Here is a 23,321-nt window from a genome sequence, read left to right as displayed (position 1 = left end):
TTTTGTGATACTATGTAGACAGTTATTGATATTACTTCAGTTAGTGTCTCTTAAATGTTTACGCTTTCATAAAATTTGGATTTTTTTATTGAATATAATTTAAGAATCTTTTCCTAAAAAGTGTGGGTGGAAAAGAGGATCTAAGATTAATCTCATCAATATTTTTTTTTTAAGCAAATGCTTCTAATCTGAATGTTTTAATACGAATTAACATGATAAAACGCTATTTTGTACACAGAGAAATCCAAGCTTCTCCCAGACCCAGATCCTGATGTTGAAACTTACAGTGGTAGAGTACTAGAAATCAAATCTGTTTCTGATATTTCACTTCTCATTCAGTTTTTAGTTTTTAAATATATGATGACATATGCTCATTGTACAGTGCTGAGTTGCTGGACTAGCTCACTTAAGAGGTTTAAGATAAGTTTTATATTTATTTTGATTCATATAATTTGAACTGGGACAAAGAATTTAAACAAAAAAAATGATGGTAAAAATGTGGGCCCAACTCATAAACTCTTTGGATTTCAGTCACACATTGCTTGCATGCCATTGGTGGGGAAATGTGCTTTTTCTGCTTATGTTCTACTTCCCTAAGATCAAAACAAGTTTGAAACCTCTAAAAAGAGAAAAGTAAGTGACTGGAGAGACATTTTTATTTTCCTCAATAAAGTTATTGAAAAAATTAGTAGATTTGGACTTGATTTGAAGTCCACATTTAAACATGAAGAAAATTATAGCAGTATATTCTGTTTTCAGTGATTAAAAATGCATTATTTATAGGAGGGAAGGGATGTAAGCTTATGCACCAAGCTAATTTTTCTACATACTGTAATTTTTGAGAGCATTGCACAAATCTTTTTGCAACCAAAAAATACTTTCAGTATTTGTTACATAAATTCATATTGATGTATACCTCTTTTATAATGTGTTTTAAAATGTTTCAGGAGAAATCATTATTAATTCTTGCATTTTTCTTATACTAAGCCAAATATACATTACCTGAATCTATTCCTCTTAAATTACCAGAAGATGATCACATACTTTTTAAAATTTCTACAGTAACTATAGAGCCTCGTGAATGTCAGTGACTGTGGGGATAAGTCCCCTGCAAGAATTTAGCAGGTTATCATGATGAGAATTCCTTTACACTTAGTTCTATCTCTTCCTGTTGGGAATGTTTGAGGACAGAATATCTGAAATGCATTTTCTACACTTTAATACTTCACAGGGGGACAATAGCCTCCTGCTTAGTTTCAGTTCTCTTACACTTCAGGCTGTCTTCTGGCGACATGGCTGTATGTGCTTTATGTGCAACATGTGAGAATATATGAGTTTTTCTCTGAGGCTGCTGTTTTTATAGATATGTTGTTGATTTTTATAACACTTAATTTAAACATTTTTTTTTTCTGTACTAAATACATAATGCATCATCTAGGATATATATGCTTTCCTTAAGTAAGCATTCATTCCAGGCTTGGTGCCAGCTCCATCCTTCCTTTGTATCTCTTCATTTTTCTGTATCATGTAAACCATGAATGAAACTTGGGAAAAAATCTGCAGAAAAAGTGCAATCTGACTATATACTTAAATGTTAATGAATTGGGCCCTTGTTTTGTAATGCAATTTGCTTGACCTTCTATGCAGTTACTGGCTTTTATATCTTGTTTCACTCATCATTATACAAAGAGCATCCGTTTTACATTTCTATTAATACTTATTATTTAACACAAATTTTGTAGCTTTCTTTTTAAGATGTAGTAAATAAACCTTTTGTGAGGTATCTGGGGATTGGTAATGAATAGTTGTGTACTTCTGTGATGTTATTAAAATAATACTGTTTTTTCTTATTAAAGTTGCAATAATAATTCTTTTTTAACAATTAAACTAATTTAGTAAGTGCAAGATGGAGGCGCTTTCCTACAGATTATGCTTCCACCTCAGAAGATGAATTCGGATCAAACCGTAATTCTCCTAAACATACCCGTCTGCGTACCTCTCCAGCCCTGAAAACCACACGACTGCAGAGCACTGGGACAGCAGCTCAAAGTAGCAATACATTCAAGCACAGAATAAAGGAACAGGAAGACTATATTCGTGACTGGACTGCCCACCGAGAAGAAATAGCAAGGTTAGTTTTAAGGGAGTGCCTCTAAAATGGCAAAGATTTGTACTCAGCTGGTTGTACAGGTACGTATAGAAGAGAAAGAGGGCTAATGGATTTTCTGTACCACTCAGTGTTCTTATTCTCTAAGTGAATGGGTAATTTAAAGTTCTCATGAGACTAGCAGACAGAGCACTCATGTTACCAGCACATTCTTTCTAATGGAAAATGATAGTCATTTCTGACTTATGATAGCCAGATTACAGAAATGAACATCTGATTGCATTAGTGGGACTTGCAGAAGTCATCTGTGGTAATGGTGTATTTCCTGAGGTTGAAGTATATCTGATTTTGTACTACCCTTACATTCATACTGAGGTAAGATCTCAGATCAATGCATATGTGAAGGAGAGGAGAAAGTGATTTTGGCAGTGTGAGACACCACGTTCTCATTTTAATTTTTTTTATCTAGACATTATTTCATGATAGATATTTTCAGATTTAAGTCATGCATACTCATCAAAAAGTAATTTCTTTTATTGCAAGTCCCTGAGATTAGTATAGCAATTCTTCCATTATTGCTAATAGTACTCTGCTTCAGGTGAACCAAAGAAACGTTCAGCATTCTGGTACTCCATTATTCCTGTATCATGCAATACCCAGGCAGTGGAAGCTTCCAATAGCTTGCACTAGATAACGTTTATATATGTCATAGTTTTATTTATCTAAAACTTAGATGCCAGTGTCCAGGTTCTAAAGTTTTTAACAGAACTTGATTTGGAAGCCTAAACAAGGAAAGTGTTTTCCTTTTAAAATTAATACTGTGGTGTTACAGTTGTGAAGCATTGCATTTTGCTTAGTGTGATTGGTTATTTTTTGTTTCCTCTTGTTACATTTTTTCAACATTTGTTTTTCTAGTATTGTCTGTGCAAAGGAAAATACTTAAGGGAATCTGGTAGCACCTTGATAAATCATGAAATAAACATCTTCAAAGCATCTTTCTAAAACGTATCTAGAGCTAGAGATGGATCTAGGGAGGAATGTGTGTATCTGGGGAAAAAAAAATTATACCTATAGCATATTATTTTGTCCTTATAAAAATTGCTGTTGAACCTCTACTTCAGTGAAACTTCTTGGTACATTTTGCGCATCTAGGAGAGATTAATGCTGGAAGTAACTGACTATCCATTCTCAACTTACTTGATGATTACGTGTGTCGGGCTTTTTTCCCCCTTGCGCTTCATGCCATTTTCTTCATTTAAGCACTGGTTTTAAATTTGTTTTAAAGGTCACATACATACCCTGCCTTTTTCACCTTCTTCACTTTCATTGGAAGTAGAGGTTCAAATTGGTATTGCCCAATTTGTGATGATGTGCAGAAATTTTACACAAACTGCATTAAACGAGCATGTTTTAGGTTAAGAAAGCTAGCACTCAGCAGTTGAGAAATGCCAGGCTACTGTCATCTGTTGTCACTGCTTAAAATGCCAGTTTCCTTGGTTAGCCTCTGCTGAGCCCCCCCTGCTCTATGTCACTAGTTGATGCTTTCTGTACATCTGTATCTCTTTGTACTGACGCAAAATATTGCTCCTCTGGCTTTTAAGTTTAACTTTTGTCCTTTTTAAGATATTTTTGCCCCTGCTCCCTTTTCCTTGCTAACTATACCCTCTATTGTCTACCCTGGAGGGTTTGTTTGTTTTCCTTCCCAGCGCTTAGTCCAGCCTCCATGATCACAGTCCCTTCAACTCTGTTTAGAGTTTTTAAAAAAGTAATAGACAGTTGTACATTCTCATTAAAACTGATTATTTTGCTCATGTTGAATAACTGATTAGGTTAGGCAGATGTAAAGATAATTTTATAAAACAAATGTGGAACAGAAAGTAGTGTAGAGACTGTATGACAAATATTTCATTGCATCCATTTACCATCATACTGCATTTTAACTGCTCTTCCAAGATTGACCCAGTTTGCACTTTTCATGGAGTCTACAATTTACAGACGTTAATAAAATTGAAAATCGGAGAGTGATGTTTGTAAAAGCTTAATGGAATAGCTAAATTTTATTTAAAACTACTTTGGCCTGGAGGATACACCCTCAGAATAACAGGAGTTTCACATATATTTTATTTAAGGATTTTAAAGTATCATTACAAAATAAACTGACTTAATGTAGGAAGTGTGACATAGTGAAGTAAGCATGAGAACGGTTTTGGTAATCTAGTAGTTCAGAACTTTTATGGGTACCTTAAAAGTATTCCTATTTCATTGTGTTTTTCTAATACTATAGGTGTTCTTTCAATACAGGTAAAAACTATTGAAAGTGTATTTCCTGGGGCAGGTTTGGGGGGCTTAGGGAATTTGAATCTTATTTTAGTTTTGCCTCCTTGCATTAATTTGCCTTGTATGATTGCTAGGTCTGATGCAGGAAGCACTAGAGATCTGCAAGGCAACCTACTGTTGCAAGCAAGTAAATAGTGTGTTACCTAAAGCCTAAGTCTCATGTTCCTGATTATACAAAACATATTCTTTAGGCAGTACTTTCTGTTTCTAAAAGTTAACGTAGAATTACTTGAAAACTTCATTTATGAAAAGTCAGGCCCAACTCTCAGATGGGTTTTGATTTTCTTTTACATAGTGCTTTTTGTTCAGTGCTCTCTATTGTTTCTGTACAGAAGCATTGAGTACTGACTATAGTTTACTATCTAGTTGAAACTAATTCCAGATTTTGTTCACTTGACTAGTATTTGACTATGATGTTGGTCTAACAAGTTCTTTGCCATCCATATTAGAGTTGTTTATTATGATATTTTCAAGATTCATTTAAATTCATTTTTATGTAGACATCTGACATTTGATGTAATTTTGTTTGCTTGGTAAGAACTCAGTTGAAGTGGCTGTGGCATGTCAAAGCATTGCTGATTTCTGTGGAGAGTTAAGTGTTACTTGATTGATAGTACTTCTCATTATGGTGTTTAATGACATTTGTCTTCTGGAGGATATACTGATAATTGAGATTTCCTGAGGTTTATTTTCTTAACAACTATTCATGAAATACCAAAATTTGTCACAGAAATCAAATGTGATTATTAGCAACTTGTGCGTTTAAGGAAAAAAGTGATATGATTGTGTGAAAAAAAAGAAGTAGGTGCTCTGGTATCTCTATTACTTAGAATATTAGCTCAAACCTTGGAGTTTTAATGGTCTGTATATATAAGAACATGAAATATAGATTAAAATTGAACCAGAAGATGTAGTAATAACAGGCACTTTCCATAATTTATTACAATGAGCAGTTGACTTGGTTTCTGCTTTTATGTTCTAGTCTTTGATTGTTTGAATTCAGAAATACAGTGTGGAGTGGTAACAGATAATTGACACATATATATATAACTGGGGTAAGGCTGCAGAAGAATATCTGAGCTGCACAAGGTTGCACATTATTGTGGATTGCTGATGGTTAGCCAGAAAATCTAGTGTTCAAATTTGACTGGAAATTACATTTTCCTTTCTGGTTTAAATTCTGCTCGCTCTGTCATAAACTATGCTTAGGTCAGTGATGTCTATTCTTTCTGACTTGAAGAAGTGAAAATAAAGAGCAGAAAGAAGCTCACCCTTAACAAGCACTGGCCAGCACGGTGTGCATCACTGTCACATGGCTGTGTAACTCCTTTCACTTAAGTGGGGGGTGGTTTTGTTCAGAGTCCTTGGTGGTGCAGAATTAGCACTGTTGACTTCTGTGCCTTCAGTCCTCTCAGAAAAGTGAAAGGGGATCACTTTTTGGGCTGCTCTGAATTCTTAGGTCTTCTGAACTGCTTGATCCAAGGTGGAGATTCAGGGTGCCATATTTAGCAGGGGGCTTTTAGCTTTGTGGTGGGGGATTTTTCCCCCTCCTTTTTTTGGGGGGTGTCCTGGGAAGGAGTAGCACATGCAGAGCTAGGCAAGCTTCCTCCCTGTGCTGAGCAGAATACAGAGCAGAGCAATTTTTTGATGTGGTGGATCAGAAGTAAAGAAATCATTACTTGACAATTCGGATGTAATTGTGTAGTGCTAGCATATCCAGGGGTTTCACAGACATACTGTTTTTCCAGCTAGAAAGCTTGTCTTGACTAAAGTTGAAGCTCTAGGGTACTGCTCTGGAGTTTCAAACATGTAAACAGCTTGATCTGAGCAAGTTGCAGGGCTGCTAAGTTAATCAAAGGTCCTCAGGAAGTTTTCTGTAAGTAGGTAAACTGAGGTATAAATTAAATGTGTTCTGGACATTTCAGATTTACTGCATGTACACAGATCGTCTGTGCAGTATTTTCAGCATATTTGCAGTGCAATCCATGTGTCAGATTTAGTGCATGTTGCACACAACTCCACCTGGGAATCCTAGAAAGAAAAAAAGGATGCACTTATGTCTTTTGAGATTGCCTTCTACCTTCTTCGTATAGAAAGGCATGTTATTAAAAACTTCATTTAAAAAATTGCTTTCATAGTTTTACCAGTAAACTCTCAGTTTAGAAGGGTATACACATTTTCATAGCACAGTTGTCAAGAACTAGAACTTGCAAGCTCAAAGGTTGCAGGTTGGGCTCTACTGGTCCAGAGGTGTTTGTAGGGAAGTATGTAACACTCTCTTTATTACTAGGATCAGTCAAGATCTGGCTCTCATCGCACGGGAAATCAACGATGTAGCAGGAGAGATAGATTCAGTGACTTCATCAGGCACTGCCCCCAGTACCACAGTAAGCACTGCTGCCACCACCCCTGGCTCTGCCATAGACACTAGAGAAGAGGTAGGAGATCTTCATGGAGAAATGCATAAGGTTCTTCCTTTTCTTTATTTCTTTTGCTTTTAGCATTTTGCCTAGCCTTTTTTAGTTATTTCCACTCAAACCGTATGCATGATCTCGACATTGTTTTTTGCTTTAAAGTTCCTTTACATTCCAAGAAACAACCTAGAAATTATTCTATGAACACAGCCTGTCAATAGACTGCATACTATCTGTCTGTCTCTTTTTTCCCACGAAACATGGGACAAGATAGTTGTTTCTTGCTTGTCAGTAGCCTTAGATACCATTGGATAGTATCTAAGTGCATTTGAAGATACGAGTGTGTATGCGCAAATATATATGCATGTATGCATTTAATACTTTGCATAGCTATTAAAAACAAAAAAGTCCCTTTTTTCACAGGTGACAAAAGTTTCATCTTCTGAACACTGAAATACTTAGGTACCATCACTTAACAATCACTTCAGATTTTCTTTCTTAATAACATTATCAAAAACTGCCTTAAAATAAGTTTGTCTTGTGCTCTAATAATTCTTATTTTCTTTGACTATTCTGGTGTGCTGCTCTATGAATATATTGACTAACTTGTTCTAGTAATCATCACAGGTCTAATGCTGGTAAATATGCTAAGCTGAATTTAAATCATCACTTTCTACGATATTATAATTCACCCTTATATGTTATTAATGTTTACTGCATTTTTTTCTTCATAGTATTCCTTTCAAAATGTGTTTATTCATTTTTGTGTGCATAAAGTTTGGTTAAGATATTAATTTACTGTGGATAGTATAATACTTTCTTTTTCTGTGGAAAAAAAGATATAAACAGTGATAAGAAACCTGTGAGTTGAGAACTCAAATTGTAACTGCACTCACAGCGATTCTCATGGACTTAAGGCTTAGATTCAAGGAAGTGCTTATTTTCTCAGATCCAGTTAGATCACTCTGATTATTATGTTACTAAATAATTATTTTCTTCTTTAAGAAGTATTGTACAGTATGTACATACTGCAGGTGGCAGTATCTCCTTTAAGTAGGTATAGGTGTTTCTGTAACACTATGACTAAACTGGGAAAAAAAAACTGAAATTTGATAGCACTGTACTTCATTCCGCAAATATATTCCATTAATCAAAGGATTAATGTGTCAGTTTATAGGTAACTGTTATGTTACCTGACCATAAGCAAAGTTTCTGTGGCTGGTAATTGGAGGGAAAAAATAGTTCATTTTTACAAGGTATTGTTACATGAGAGATGAATCATTTTATGCTGTACAAGACAAGAGAATGATTTTTATTTGATGGGCTTCCTGTAAACCATTTCAGAAAGAAAAGGATATTAATCTGTTTTTTGCATGTATCAGTAGTTTTCATTTCTTTTACCCCCTAGTTGGTTGACCGAGTATTTGATGAAAGTCTCAATTTTAGAAAAATCCCTCCACTAGTGCATTCCAAACCACCAGAGGGGAATGGTCGGCTTAATGATGCTAGACCTCAGATAACAGACACCCTTGATCCCCCCAAAATTACCCGGAGAAGGACTTGGAGCAGAGATGAAGTGAGTACACAACTGGATTCTCTACTAATGTGTCTATTTCAGGCTTTTACAATTCCCACTTAATATTCTAGACAATATCCTTTCTTTCCTACCTATAGCAGGTAGAAAAAAAAATTATTTGTGTATTGTTTAATTTGCAAAATGTTGATATGTAATTGTTTTATATATGATGCTAATTAGGAAACAAGTCATTTTTCTAAGTTAAAAATATTTCAACATTTATGGAATTGTTTGTATTCTTATTAAATTAACAGTATACTTTTTTATTAAAAACTTATTGCAGGTTATGGGGGACAGTTTGCTCTTGTCCTCAGTCTTCCAATTTTCTCGCAAGATAAGGCAATCTATAGACAAAACAGCTGGCAAAATCAGGTGGGTTTGTAAAAATTATTACTGAAAATGTCTGTTCTCACCAACAGTCCTACTAGTAGAAGAGATAGGTGTAATACGGATAGTATTTAGTAGCAACTTGTGGTTTAAAAAAAGCAATGTTACCTATGGCTTTTTTAGCATTCAGAAAGATTTGGGAAGAATAATTTTTCCATTATTGCCTTAGTCTTTTTCACATTATATAAAGACAAATATCAGCCAAGTTTACACAGACTGAGCAATATCCATCATACTTCCAGCAGAGGACTTGTTCCAACACATGCAAATACTGAGCAAAATCTACATGACCTCTATGCAAGTCTTATAAAACTCGCTTTCTTAAAAGATAAGGTTAAAATGTTGCTGAACTGTAAAACTGGCCCTGTACGCTGCCAAGTTGTAGGGATCACCTGTTTGGAAAGAGAAAAAACTGGGACAGGGAGAGCAGTTTCAGTAAATCCTTCTGAAAAAGAACTCACACAGGAAACAGTGTGGTCACTATTGATTTCCAAATCTAAAACAGCAGACGTAACTGTTATTTTTAATTGAAAATTCCTGCTTAGGTAGTTAGATTCCTACATAAAATGTCATAGTAGCTTTCAGGAAGTATAGACATGTCAAAAATGATAACAAGTTGTTCTACCAACAGTTCCATTTAACTTGAATGAGTGAGTGTACAACCGTTTGGTGACCATCTAGGTTGACAATAATAAATGAAAATTCTAAATACAAAGTTCAGGGTTTTATTATTCACGTGTCCTTTTTCATGTCTTTTTGCACTTGATAATTTCAAAATCGGATACTTAAAAAATAAAGTCATAGGGTTGAACTTCACATACAATTTTCTGAATGTGAGAAAATATTACGTCTGTAATTGTCAATTTATCTAGGAAGCATCAGGTTAGATGGGTGACAGATTAATCACCAAATCACAGATTTACTTCAGCAAAGGGTGATGTGACTAGTAAAAGTGGCAAAATACTATCGTATCTGAAGATTGTATTCTCATGGGAGTATCAAAAAAGCCTTGTCCATAGAAATCAAGAAGAAAAAAATGGTCTATATGAATCAGTACAAACTGTAGGTTATCTGCCATTTCTAGTCCTGCTGTTTGTAGTAAGAAAAGTATCACTGGGTGAAGAATCAAGTCTTTAAAACCTGGAGCCCATTGTTACTCATTCTGTTCTGAGTGGTTTTTCCACTGGTGGTTACAGGTAACCCTTGTGAGTACCTTATTTCTGCTGTCTTGGAACACGGTCAGGGCCTGACATTCATCTCACTTCTCTTTTTCCACCTCAGCATTTTGGGCTGCAGGATTATAATACTGGAAATACACCCTTTGCTGCCTTTCCCTCTTTGGTTTCCACAGATATATTCCTTTATGATTCATACTATTTATTTAAGTATCCTTAAACAAAGGAGACATGAATGTCTTTTGCTATGTAAATTTCAGGTACAAATGACTTTGTGAAATTCAGGTGTACAGTACTGTTACTTTCAAAAGCTATGCCAGATTAACAGAGCTCAACTTCATTATGCAGAATTTATTACAAATTATGCTGAAGTTAATAACTTGTTCAAGTTTAATCAACCTCTAAGTACATGCTATCATTTACTTTAATAGCTGATCTCAAAAACCGAACAAATAAATACACGTGATGAGGTACTTAAACATGACCAGTTTTTGAAAGTCATTCTAAAAGGCATTTGAAATTTAGAAATAGAAATGAAATACTACATTAACTTTTGTTTTGAGCATAATTTTTTGGGAAAATACAGTGACATCCATAAGGAACTCTGCTTACCAATGTATTTTTTTTTCCTTTTAAAGCTGCATCATTGGAACAAGAATCTTGCCTATTGACTGACTTATTTGTCGTAGGCGTCCAGGATGATAGGTATCTTAAAATGCCTCAGAAGCAGTAGAGAGTAGATACTCTTTTTCAGTTGTTCTGATTTTTCTTGACAGTTGGCGGTTTCTGACCTGCAAATATGTTGCTAGCACAGCTCTAGTTTACTTAAAGTAAAAAACTGAGTGCAGTATAGTGGTTTAAAACAAACGTATGTATGTGAATTCATTCTGAGAAAAGCGTATAACTGTAAAATCAAGTCTTTCATGTTTTCGGTTGATTCTCTGAGCTTAAAAGGTAAGTCAGCTACATTGTAATGAATGTAATAATTATGTGATCATGTATGATGTTAAAAATGTAAGCATACCTATAAACATTTTATATAGATTTAAAGAAAATGGCATTGCTTATTTCTATCAAAATATAGTGGAGAAACTTTCATTAAGCAATTATTTAATGTATTCCCCAGAGCTGTGATAAAAATTTTCTTTTCCTGCTATTCAGAATGGATTTGAATAATATGTTGTTCTTCCTAATGTCATTAGTATTTTGAATCAGAAAAAATAAGAGTAGTTTCAGGATTTCTTTTTTTAGAAAGGATATAAAGCAGTTAGGATGAGGTAAAAAAACATTTTTACCTTAGCTTAGTTTTCATGCACATGAGTTCAACCAGCTGTGTTGACAAGTGCTTCTGTCCCTTTTATTGCAGTTAAGCCAGTTAAAATTTCCGCCAAGGACAGATACAGTGAGAATTAGTTAGGGTTTGTCAAGCTAGCAGTTGCATATGTTTTTTCAGAGTACTTGAATCTGAAAGGATGGAAGAAACTTTTAGAGGCGTCAATAAGAGTAAGCTGGTAAGCCTGACTGTGTTGTAAAAGTCCTCCCTCAAATAACTTGTTCACCAACATAAGCAGCTCCCCAGAGCAGGGACAGTATAGGGCAGTTGTGCTCCCTACAGTTGCATCATACATGTTAAAAAATTTCAGCCTTCCTATCTGGGTCCAAATGGAGAAATGTTCTTCCTCTGAATGTGAGAACTCTTCTTTCTGTAATATTTTAGTTGCAACAGCTAGCTTTACAAAAAAAACCAGTTTCTCTTAGGCTGAAGTATTAAGAACATAAATATTTTTAGTCATTCTTGAGAAGCAGATCTGTCAGAAATTAAAATGAGCCAAAATCAATCAGGAAAATAAATTAGTATGGGCAAAAGGAAATATATATCTTTTTGTTTGACTAGTTTCTTTCCTGCTTCTCCACTACCATTTCTGTTTTATAATTTGCAGATAATGTTCTGAATTCCACAGAGTTCTGTAATCATTCCTATCTTATATTAAGAAATAAGATTGAGAAAAGCTTTTGACACTGTATTCCTCAGCACTGTATTCTCGCAGTGCTAACAAAACTGGATTTTTATCCCTAAGCCCTAGGATGGTGTTCAGATTAAACAGATTCAAGTGCCTGGTTCTTTCCTTTCACCAAATCCTTTGTATATTTGTAATTTTCTTCAGGACAAGGTCATAGCTTGGGTAGTACTGAATTGCTTTTTTATTATATATTTTTATTGATTAATTTCTATAATCAGTTATATTCTTATCTGCTGGTGCACACAAAACTGCATTGTATTTAAAAATTCTGCATCATTCTTGCCATGTATCATATAACCTGTTCTTCGCAGGCTGAATATTGTCATGGGTTCCCAGGAAGCCAGTATGCAATTTGTTTACTTTTTTGTCTTTTATGTGTTATAATGGGTTTGCAGGAATTTTCAGAGATTATGGAGGGAAGAGGTAAGTAGGTTTTGCAGTGAGAAGACCTACACGGTCTTCAGTGCTCTACAGTGTGAATGCAGTGTTACTGGCTTGCTTGTAGCAGTCAAGTACCTCTTCAGTCAGGCAGAATCTAGGCAAAGCATTGAGGTCAGTGTAGATACTAATTGTCAGTCTCTGCGGTTTGCTGTGCATCCAGCAAAGTTCAGTGTAATTAAAATGGGGACTGAGCGCAAGAAAATAAGGAGTTCAGGTAGATTTGCCCCAGAAAGTAGGAAGAGGTTCAGCACAAGGCAGCAATCATTTATACATATGTTCTTTTAGGGTATGGTTTGGTTAGAAGGAGGAAGAGAAAAGGAGGCAGAGAACCCCAGGAGTTTAAAATGTACTAAATGAAGAATTGAGAAAAATGTTGTAAGAAGGAAATAGGCTTCCTAAAAAAAACCTTAGGCAAACCCCAATTGGCCTGTCCACAGTGTAGTCCAAACAATTACTAATTACTGCTTTCATTTTTCCATCATTTTTCTTTCTTTTTTTTTAATAAAATGACTATGAAATTATAAGCTTTCAAATTGTAAGAGAAAAGTAAGAAAAGTATTTCTAAAAAAATAATACTGAAAACACCACATACACAAGCAAAAAGCACTAATCACACCATAAAGGTAGAAGTATTTCAATATAATTATGGGCAAGAGGTAAATGAAACAAAACCATGTAATGTCAAAATAACATATTTTTCTACTAGTGATGTTTACTGCTGAATAAAGCCTTATTTTCTGTTCCTGCTGATTTACAATGTGATATAAATGCTATTAAAGTACAGAAAGTATAGCTGTATAAGACTCTGTATACTAAATCCAGATATTTCTAGGACTTGCCTGGTTTTTAGTGCATGGTCCTATAAAAATTTAATTGGCTGTGCTTTTCATTTATTTGTTTTAACTCATCACTGTCAGACAAGTCCTAAATTTTCCATTGTATTTGGACTTTCTCGTATCCAGCTTTGCAGCTGTGTAGTTTTGCAAGCTTTTGCACTCCCTTCCAGAGCATAAAAGCAATATTCTCAGACATCTGATGTTCAACTTTGTTACAATATGGTGACACTACTTGAGGCCATAAAGCATTCCATGCTTTCTTCACTGTAGTTTTGATTGCTTTTATTTTCTCTTTCCCCAAGAAGCAGTATGTAGTAATGTTTGCTCTTTGTGTTCTATGAACACTAAAATCACTTGCAGAAGTGGTCACTTGCCTCAATCGCACGACATTGTGTTATGAGAGTATTCATAATTAAATTAGTATAAAATACAAATGTAAAAGAGTTGCATTTATTTGCCACTGTTAATCTTTCTCTTACATTTAGCAGTTGTAAAATACAGTGTTAATAGGGAGTTCTCTGACTAGTGTAAAATAGTTGGATTTTTAGAAAAACATCTCAGTGCTGGAGGGGAGAATAAACTGTGTCTTTTCAAAACCATAAGCAAGTATTTAGCTACAGAAGTGCCATTTTAATGTCAAGAATAATGGTATTGCTGAAACCATGTATGCTTCCCTGAAAATTTATGTATCTCCAATTTCACTTTTATTCAGTGCTCCCTATGCTGCTTTGTTGCATCATGTTATCTCTCAGGCTTAGTTTATTTCTTTTTGTCTATTTAAAACATGCTCTTCTTGAATTTTTCTTCTAGAATATTGTTTAAGGATAAAGACAGAAATTGGGAAGAAATTGAAAACAAGTTGCGAGCTGAAAGTGAAGTTCCTATTGTTAAAACATCAAGCATGGTATGAACAGTTATCTTTTCTGGGATTGATTGAGCCTCTTGTCTAATTTCTAAATATCAACACAGCATTTTGCTATATGTGAAAGAAAATAATCTGTAGACACATTGCAATAAAAGCACTCTTCAGAGAAAAATAATCATGTTGATTTGTGCAGAAGTGATAACTATAGGATACCAACTACAACTGCAGCTGATTCATGTCTTCCCCCCCACTGCGTAATTAGAGCCATTTCATGACCAGACTGAGTGAGAGTGTGAGGGAACAGAGCACATGTGTTGTTTCCTAGTACGCTTCTCCTCTGCTTCTAAACACGGAGCATGGGGTTTGAAAAACATCTGTGCATGTGGGAGCAGGCAGAGAGTCTGGCTATATTATCCTGTCCGGAGTATTGTGCTGTTACGAACATCAACTTAGGCAGTTTTCTGAGGGATGGGTGGGAGAGGAAACTCCTTCTCACATACTTAGTACTGGACTGCTCAGAAGTAAAATGTGAGCACATTTCCTCTGGCATCAAGCTGGCTAGCACTTCTCTATGAGCTCATCATGAGCTATTAAGCTAATCCAAATTGATTTTTCCTGGAAGTATTAAAAACTTGGCCAGTAATTTCTGCAATATGGTGTATTTTTTCAAGAGAAATCATTCGTAAGTCAGTCTATTTAGTAGATACACTGGCTGTTTGTTTTTTTGGTTCTTTTTTTTTTTTAAGTTTCATTTATCTAGTTACAGAAGTTTCTACTTTTGCAAATGTAATTCTTTTACCCATTTCCAAAATAAGATCGAAGTTTAGCGTTTTGTATTCTAAATTCCATGAATAGGGCTTTAAGGCACTCATTACAAAAGAAAATGATTAGTTGTATATTTATTTCTAAGCTCAGCATTTTATGGTTTCTTTTTTTCAGGGAATTAAATTCATTGTTTGAAAGTGTATGGCTTAGGGTTTGGGGTTTTTTTGTCTGTGCACTGATTTTCAAGTTTCTGCTCAGTTTTCAGAGCAATTCGTTGTTCAAATGCAGTGCTTATTTTTACCACAGAATATTGTTAAGAGTTAATAAAGGACATTTGTTACCGATGTTTGTTTTGTTACTGGGACATTTGGGCCCAGCTGAGATGTGGAATTTGCTTAAAGATAATGACTTTGTAAAATCCAAGGTAATCAGTCTCTTTGCCACCCACAAAAATCACATTACTTAGTATAGAATGGGTTTCTGAAATAGGTTAAATAGGTGCCCTTGAAAATTCTCAGCTTTTAAAGGTCACTGGTAGCTCTCCTCAGCACCTGGATTAACAGTGTTCTTCATAAGGGATCCTTAATTTGTGGGATTTACATATTTATAATTTAAGATGTGGCACACTTAGCGATGGCTGTGTTTCTGAGTGCATTGCTGTGGCAATGTCTGTTAGCAAGTAGTGCAGCACAGAGGAGAAAAATCTGTAAGGCAGACAGGTGCGGAGGACCCAACATTGGTGTGCTGTACAGGGTCTTGTGGGCATAGAGCCCAGTGGTTACCGGCAAAATCCTGATGCCATCATCTTGCTGTTCTGACTCACATGTGAACAGGGTCACCCTGTTCCATTAATACTGGGCTTGTACTGTAACTTTCCTTTAAAGGTTTGCTACTACTTTGCCCTATTTGTACAGAGCCCTGGTGTCTAAGTCTGTGCTTGAGAAGAAGCATGCAGACAAATGAGCAAGGAACAGAGTGAGGTTTGGTTGACACTCTTTCAGTGCAGAGCAGAGCTCTTAATTTCAGAGTGGGCCATGGCTGTCCAGTCTCAAGCACTGCCACCCAGGACTTGTAGTGGACATAGCTGGACCACCAGCAGCAAAAGTGTTCTTGATGCTAGGGGAGACAACCCAAATAGCCTATTGCAAAGGTTAGGTGGGGGGATTGTTTACTACTGACAGGTAGTTTGAGTCTCCTTTTCCTTAATGAAACATGTTTGTTTCTTTCCTAGGAAATATCCTCAATCTTACAGGAACTGAAACGAGTTGAGAAACAGCTGCAAGGTACTATCTTTTTTCACTTTCCTCTTTTTTGATTGCTTGCTTCAATTTCTATATATATATATGTATGTATGTCATGAAAAAAGTTACTGCCTTTAATTAAAATACATTAACAGTATCAGTTGCATATATTAATATAATTCCTGGCACATTTGGTAAAGAAATATCACTGAATTATTTTAAAACAGAAGAGTATGATATCTTCTGTGGGTGAGAAAAGGCTCAAATGAAAATTAAATAGTCCAGAGAATTCCAAAGGAAGTATTTTTGAAACATTCTTAATAGAAATATTTTCATGGGTAAGTATTGAAGAGTAGGTGATAGAGAATACGGAGATTAGTCTGTATAAAGTAGTGTTTGTACATCAATAATACCCTCGTGTAGCACAGTTCAATGCACTGGGACCATAATCTATAGGAAATCTCAAAAGCTAAAACCACCTGTATCTGATACAATAAAATGAAAATTTAGAATTAGCTCTTATCATCTTCCTCTCAAACCGCTGAATCCACTCTTTGCAACTGTGGAGTCCACAGACTACAAAATGGAAAAGTTACTTTGCTTTTCACGTGCAAAGACTTAGCTGTGTATATGATAGAAAGAAGTATGTTGTGCTTACAAAGTCTGCTATTTGGACATATGTTCCATTTACCAAAATCAACTTAAATCTTAGTATATTTTTAAAATAAGCTGCAGTCTTATTTGTGTATTGTTTATACTTAGTTTAATTTGGAGTGGTCAAATGGATTAGTGTTCCATGTTTATATATAACTGTTACTGTATTTCTTGTAAATTTCCTGTAGTTGTTATTTTTAGTATTCACATTTAGTGCCACAATAAAACATGTTTTAAGAGAATAATGTTTCAGGAGAAATTGTTAGCTCCCTTTAGAGATAAATTAGTATTTGTTTCATTCTGAGCTATAATTAAAAAGTGTTCATTTATTACAAATTATATTGTTTTTAGAGAACATAATAAAAAAATTTGGCCCAGAGAAAGGCCAAATCATTTCCTTGCATATGCAATGGTCTTCTAATAGATCTTAGTACAGTTTTGGAAGTTAAAAAGAGTGAGGTTTCGTTAAACATGACAGGTGTGTTAGTAGTATGATGAAATTGTACTAGGTGTTTCAGTTTGCCCTCCCTATGTGGGGGAAACGGGACAGTGAGACCATCATTATGCATTAAATAGAACAAATGACTGCTCTTCTATACAAATTTCATTCGATCACAGAATTAGCAGCTATGGACATTTGAATGGGGGTGTAGAATGAAGCATAATATATAATGGTAACGTTAGAGCCCCTTAAACATGACTAAAAATCCCATCTTTCAGTCCCTATAAGCTAATCTTAGATGGTTTGTCATCTCTCCTTCCTGTCTGCACATCAGGCAGTGTTTAGTTTGTGTAGCTTCATTTCATCTAAAGCTTCATCTTTTCTTGATTGCTTAGCAATTAATTCTATGATCGACCCTGATGGTACCCTGGATGCTCTGAGCAACTTGGGATTCACCAGCCCCATCTTACCAGCTCAGCCGAAGGCGAAGTCCAGTCCTGTTTCCCAGAGTACCCGCCCTCAAGTGCAGCCAAACTGCCAGCCTGAAGCTCGGGCTCTTCAACCTGCTGCTGACCCTGGTGCAGCGGAATTTGAGAATGCTGAATCCGAGTCAGATTTCAGCATACGTTTCAACAGATTTAACCCAGATGGGGAAGAGGAAGATGCCACCCTGCGTGAGTGACATCTCAGTGTTGATAAAAAACCTTTCATGTGGAATGTTTAGGAATAAAGAAAAAAATATAATACTGGTTTTATAATTAAAAAAAAAAAAGAAAGAAAAAAGCTTGGTCAAACAGCAGTTGTTTTATTAAACCAGTTTTCTTTGACTGTGATGCTTTGATTGTCACACAAATCCTTTTCCAATCATAATGATATGCATAGATACCCGTGTAGGAAAGCAGATTGTGGCAGGTTTGCCCTTTGTGGTTGTGTGCTTTGCAAAAAATTTATTAATATCAGCAATTTTCCCTTAATAGATTTATTTCTTTTCAAAAGCCATGCAAGCAGTCTAACATTTAATGTTACTGAAACCCCAAATCTCTTTGCCAAGCTGCTCTCATGAACGGACTTCCTCCACTAAAGTTTGTACAGAACTGTTGAACAGTTACATTTGACTCTGAATTAGATGATTTATATGGGAAACATTATCTTTGACTACAATGACACATTACTGCAAAAGGTAAGACAGATTTTAGAAAGCGTTCATTCTTGCGTACTGAAAATCTCAAACAGTTCTGTGATTTATATAACCTTGTTGCTGCATAAATTTTCTTGGGGGTTTACAAAGTTCACATATTATGTTTGCACTAAGATTGCTGGGAGTGGGAGGTGAACATATCGATGTCAATAAATGGCAAGCAGTGTTTTGGTGTACATACAAAACGGATAATACTGTACTTGTATTATCATCACAGTGTTTTAATCCACTTTCTACAAAGACTATTTGGCACTTTTTGATCTTCTTCAAATGACTTTTTGATGTTAATTAAAGTAGAAGTATTTCATATCTCATCTCTGTCCAAATGTTTGTTGGATCTAGGAAATAAATTTAAACATGGGGCATTTCAAAGCGTAGTGAGGCGAATGGGCTTTCACCAATTCAAATGCGACATAGCTTACAGAAGAAATTACTGTTCCTCGGAACGATTGTGAGATGTAAAATTTTCTTTAGGGGACTTGGAAATAGAGGTGTCATAATTTGCTTCATCGATAGATTCACTCCCAAGTGAATGGTTTTATTTGCTTCTGTATATTTTCCTGTAGTCTTGCTAGTAAAGCTGTCTCTGTCTTACATATTTAAAAGGATTCTGGAAGACGACTGCTAACATAGACATTTTGCTTATACCACTGGAAAGCAAGTCTGTTTAAAGTTTCCTCTATAAGCCTATTTTCCTTATAAGTTGTCCCAGTAACTTAACATTTGGAAATAATAATTAAAAAAAAAAGTAAATTACTTTGTATTTCCAGAACACTGTAATTTGGAGGAATGTTATTTCTGTTAAGTGTAACTAATAGACTGGAATTTTCCTATGTTTGCATCAGTCTCTATATATTAAGGTTAAATATACAGTTTTGCAGCTTTTATGAAATGGTCTTTAATATTTCAGCAATAATCCTAGATGGCATTTGTTTTAAAACCAACTACTTTCTGTACACTTTTAAATTGTACAGCCTTTCAGAATCAGTGAGGTTGGACCAGTTAATAAAAATGCAAAAACTTTTTTTGTAGAGATGTAAAAAAAACCCACTAATCTGTTGTATAATGGAGTTCATATTTTCTTTAAAAAATTTAAAAGCAAACAGCCTTCATGTATGACTATGCTCTACTCCAGCTAACTGTGGGAGCCTGGACTACACCAGTTTACAGTGGCTACAAGAGATGTTTTAGAAGGTAGAGAAGGGCAAAAATCGAAACTAGAGCTAGGCGGTGAAAACTGAGTGTACCAAACCATCACCATAATTCCTTCTTTTGTTGAATGCTTGGGAACATAATTTTTCTGCAGGCTCGAGTGGAAAGTAAGAAATCACTAGGAAGGGTAAAAGGTGCAGGCTCTTCATGCGAGATTCTGTTTGTGTTCTTTCAGGCGTTTATACCTTTATGTTCTGTAATAAGCATTTTGCATTACTATGTTCTTATTTTGTATGAACATGTTCTCCTTATTTATTTTTGTTACATTTATTATGTATGTTATTTTGTTATATGCATTTACAACTCCATTTTTAAATAAAGTGTTTCTGGAACAAATGTGTGAATATGTAATGAAGAGATGGGAAGGTTTACACAGTCTTCCTGCAGTCTATGTTACCTTTGCTGAAATAGGAAATGGCATTTTTCATAAACATCCTTTCTCCGTAAGAAGATATATTATTGCTGCTGCTGTATCATTTATTCAGTGCTGACAATATTGGCCCATTTTCCCATACTCAGGTTCATTTCCACGCTTGAATTGATTTTGTGTGCAAAGCTAGAGGCAAAAATAATCCACTAGGCCAGTCACCAAATAGTTGACTGTTTCCCTTCGTAGAAGGAAGGTAAGTGAATTTTATTGCACCTGCCAGTTGCAGCAGTAGATGGCTTTCAGACTGCCTTCCTTCTGCTCCATATATTGAAAAACTTTACTTGAACGTTCCAATTTGGTTCCAGACTGGTGCGTGTTTTTCTTCTGTCTCACCTTCGACTCCTCCGACTCCATACATACTTTTCCCGCAAGACGCTGTAGCTAGCTAGCTTCATGCAAGAGCAAAGCTATGAGTTTGATATAAAGCTCCAAAAATTCCTTCCCAGATCACTCATTTCAGTGTTGCTGAGCATTGCTGTGGCTTAGCAGCAGCCAACACTGTCTTGCTTCTGTACGTGTAATTTTCTTTCAGATACCCAGACTGGTGGCATTAAGGCTGCACTGGTGGCACACAGTAACACTCCACAGAACTCAGCTCTAGAAAGGCAGGAGAACATCTCTGATGTTCAGAGATACCAGTTTATGATAGAGAAAGACTGATGAAAAAGTTACAAGGGCTTTCCAGGTGCTCAGGTCCTTTTTATAGCCCCCAAATTGCCTGGCTACTATCATTGCCTCATGTGTTGCCAATATTCTCTAGCTTTGCAGAGTTAAGAGGAGTGCATTTCTGGGTTAATATTCTCATGCCCAGAGCCTCATTTATGTAAGCAGTAGTGAAGCATTTTGTTATTTCTTCCCACACAGTATTTTCACCGGTCCACTCCACTTTGAGCCAAGGTTATGCAAAGGTGCTTTTCAGACATAGTTAGGAAATCCACCCAGGTGGCATCAGTCTTCTGCTTCCTTTTGGCATCAGGAAGTGGGGCTGACATGCAGAGACACAGAGCAAGGAGAATTCAAGCCTTTTCTGATGAGCACTGTTGGTTCCTCCCTTAGCTACATGCACTGTTCTAATTAGATATCCAACAGACACTTCTAATGACACATCTAGTTGTAGCATACAGAAATAAAGCTAAGAATATATTGGTGTGCCTGATTTGATGGTAGCAATATGGTGTTTCACTATGGCATGTACATTACACCAAAGGCAACTGGTACTTCAGTCTCTGAAGAGAACGTTGCTGCATATGAGAAACTGAATTTCAGTCAATGACCATGGGAAGGCCTTTGTAATTTTAACTGGAAAGATCACAAGCACTGGAAAGATCTACAATTACTGCTTCGACATGCAGCCATGAAAAGATGGGTACGCAGGAATGCGTGGAGCCTCAGGCTAAAGAACAGCATTGCCCACTGGCTCAGTAATGTTGTAAAAGCCGTTTCTGTTTTTAACTTGGTAAGGCTTACCCAGTGCTGCTCCTGCAAGTGACAGCCAGTGAAGAATGGCTGGGGAGCAAGGCATTTCCTTTTCTTGCTGTTCATATATTTCTCTCAGAAAAGATGCAGTTAGAAAACAAGTGGGAATGTGAGGCCCTGGAAATGCTTTAAAGCAGGGAAAGATAACTGGAATCTAAAGATCTTTACCTGTTCCAAGGAGACCAGAGTTCAGAGCTAGTAGTAAAGAACTAAACCCAGAGAGCTTGCTTTGTCTTGCTAACAACTTGAGAGCAGTTACTGTTTTGTAACATTCTTACCTCGCATCTGAGGAGAGCTCTTAAAATGACAGGGTATTTACAAAATGACCTCTTTGGGGAGGCTGCATTAAAATAGGAGTTTGTAGTTAATTGAATATCCTCACGGAAACACAGGGCAACGTTTTCAAGTAATAGTTGCCAAATCTATTCAAGCTCTAGGCCCTTAGGGGTGGAGAGGGGATAAAGATTTGTTCATTTCAGGGCTAAACCTGACATTTTCGTTTACCGATGAATGTCTGTTCTCGCTCAGCTCTGTTGCTGTAGTCCACCAGCTCCTTTGGGCTAGCATTTTTAAACCTGTTTGAAAAATTAATGCACATGTTTATAATTTATAAGGCTTTCTGTTCCTATGGAGTAGCTAAAAGCACTATCACAGCTCTAACAGTCTTTGTATTATATTAAAAAATAATGGTTTAGCAGCAGCATGACATCTTTCAAGCAAAATGTGGGGTTTTTTTTTAACAGGAAAAGCTGAAGTAATAGTAAGGGTTTTAAAAAAACATGTACAGCGTGAGTTTTCTAAGTTCTGTTTGTCTCTCCATGCACACATGGACCTGTATGAAGCTGGGCACAAATATATTAGGTTTATACATAAAAGTTAATGGATGACTTTGCATTTGTTTACAGCATCACCTCTGAAGTGATGTTATTTGTAAGTTAAGAAAACTATTGAGGAAGTGTGAAGCTGTAGCTCCTGCATCCCTGGCAATGTTCAAGGCCAGGCTGGACAGGGCTTTGAACAACCTGGTCTAGTGTAAGCTGCCCCTGCTCATGGCAGGGAGATTGGAACCAGATGATCTTTAAGGTCCTTTCCAACCCAAACCATTCTATGATTCTGTGATAAGTAATGTGGATATGAGTTGTGGTTCAGGTTATCTGTGGCTGACTGCAAATAATTCAGGAAGCTTTAGAGGTGTTAAGAAATAAAATATCTTAATAAAGTTCTTGGAGAAAATGAGATAAATGGTAGTTCCCAGAATCACAGCTGACTGATAAATGAGCAGGCAAAATACTATGTTCTCAACAGACATTATTGGCTTAGGAGATTGAATCAAGTCCAAAAGGTTAAGCAAAATCTTGTGAAAACTCTAGAAAGAAATCAAATGACAGATGAGCAGAAGTCAGTCTGGGTAGGAGGGAATTCTGAGTCCCAGTGCACATTATTGAGCAGTGCCACTAATGTGAGGCAACTTTAGTGGGAAGGAGATCTGGGGGGTGCAGATGGCACATCAGAGTTTGGCATGAGAATGGTGCTTTCAGAGCTGGGCAGGAGCTGGGCAGGGACACACACTGCCTGCTCTGCGATGTGCCTCAGGTGCAAGTGAGGCGGCAGCCTCCCTGCTCCTTGACAGAGGGATGGCAGCTGGAAACACTCAGGAGTTACTAAACGTGTTGGTAATCACATCATCTTCACTCTGCAGAACACCTGGAGTTTCTCAAACAAACAGAAACAATAGAAGGCCCTT

General features: G+C 36.1%; 1 protein-coding gene across 7 annotated transcripts in view; it reads left to right on the top strand.

The window, feature by feature from the left end:
• The window catches only part of CEP170 (centrosomal protein 170), a 100,544-nt gene extending 80,873 nt beyond the window's left edge, over nucleotides 1-19,671 (top strand). For 3 of the 7 annotated variants that reach the window (XM_057414441.1, XM_057414440.1, XM_057414435.1), the window contains 8 exons: nucleotides 239-289; nucleotides 1,897-2,131; nucleotides 6,735-6,912; nucleotides 8,267-8,434; nucleotides 8,718-8,806; nucleotides 14,105-14,198; nucleotides 16,156-16,207; nucleotides 17,657-19,671. In XM_057414441.1, the coding sequence (XP_057270424.1) occupies nucleotides 239-289; nucleotides 1,897-2,131; nucleotides 6,735-6,912; nucleotides 8,267-8,434; nucleotides 8,718-8,806; nucleotides 14,105-14,198; nucleotides 16,156-16,207; nucleotides 17,657-17,943 (1,154 nt within the window). In that variant the 3' untranslated portion in view covers nucleotides 17,944-19,671. The remainder of the gene's footprint in view (nucleotides 1-238; nucleotides 290-1,896; nucleotides 2,132-6,734; nucleotides 6,913-8,266; nucleotides 8,435-8,717; nucleotides 8,807-14,104; nucleotides 14,199-16,155; nucleotides 16,208-17,656) is intronic. The other 4 variants (XM_057414439.1, XM_057414436.1, XM_057414442.1 and 1 more) reach the window with 4 other exon arrangements.
• The last annotated feature ends 3,650 nt before the right edge of the window (nucleotides 19,672-23,321 follow it).

This window comes from Pezoporus wallicus, unplaced genomic scaffold (genome assembly GCF_028554395.1).
Source record: "Pezoporus wallicus isolate ANWC-B61680 ecotype Strahan unplaced genomic scaffold, APGP_CSIRO_Pwel_v1 contig_8042, whole genome shotgun sequence".
Lineage (NCBI taxonomy): Eukaryota > Metazoa > Chordata > Aves > Psittaciformes > Psittacidae > Pezoporus > Pezoporus wallicus.
This window is presented reverse-complemented; position numbering and strand designations above follow the sequence as displayed.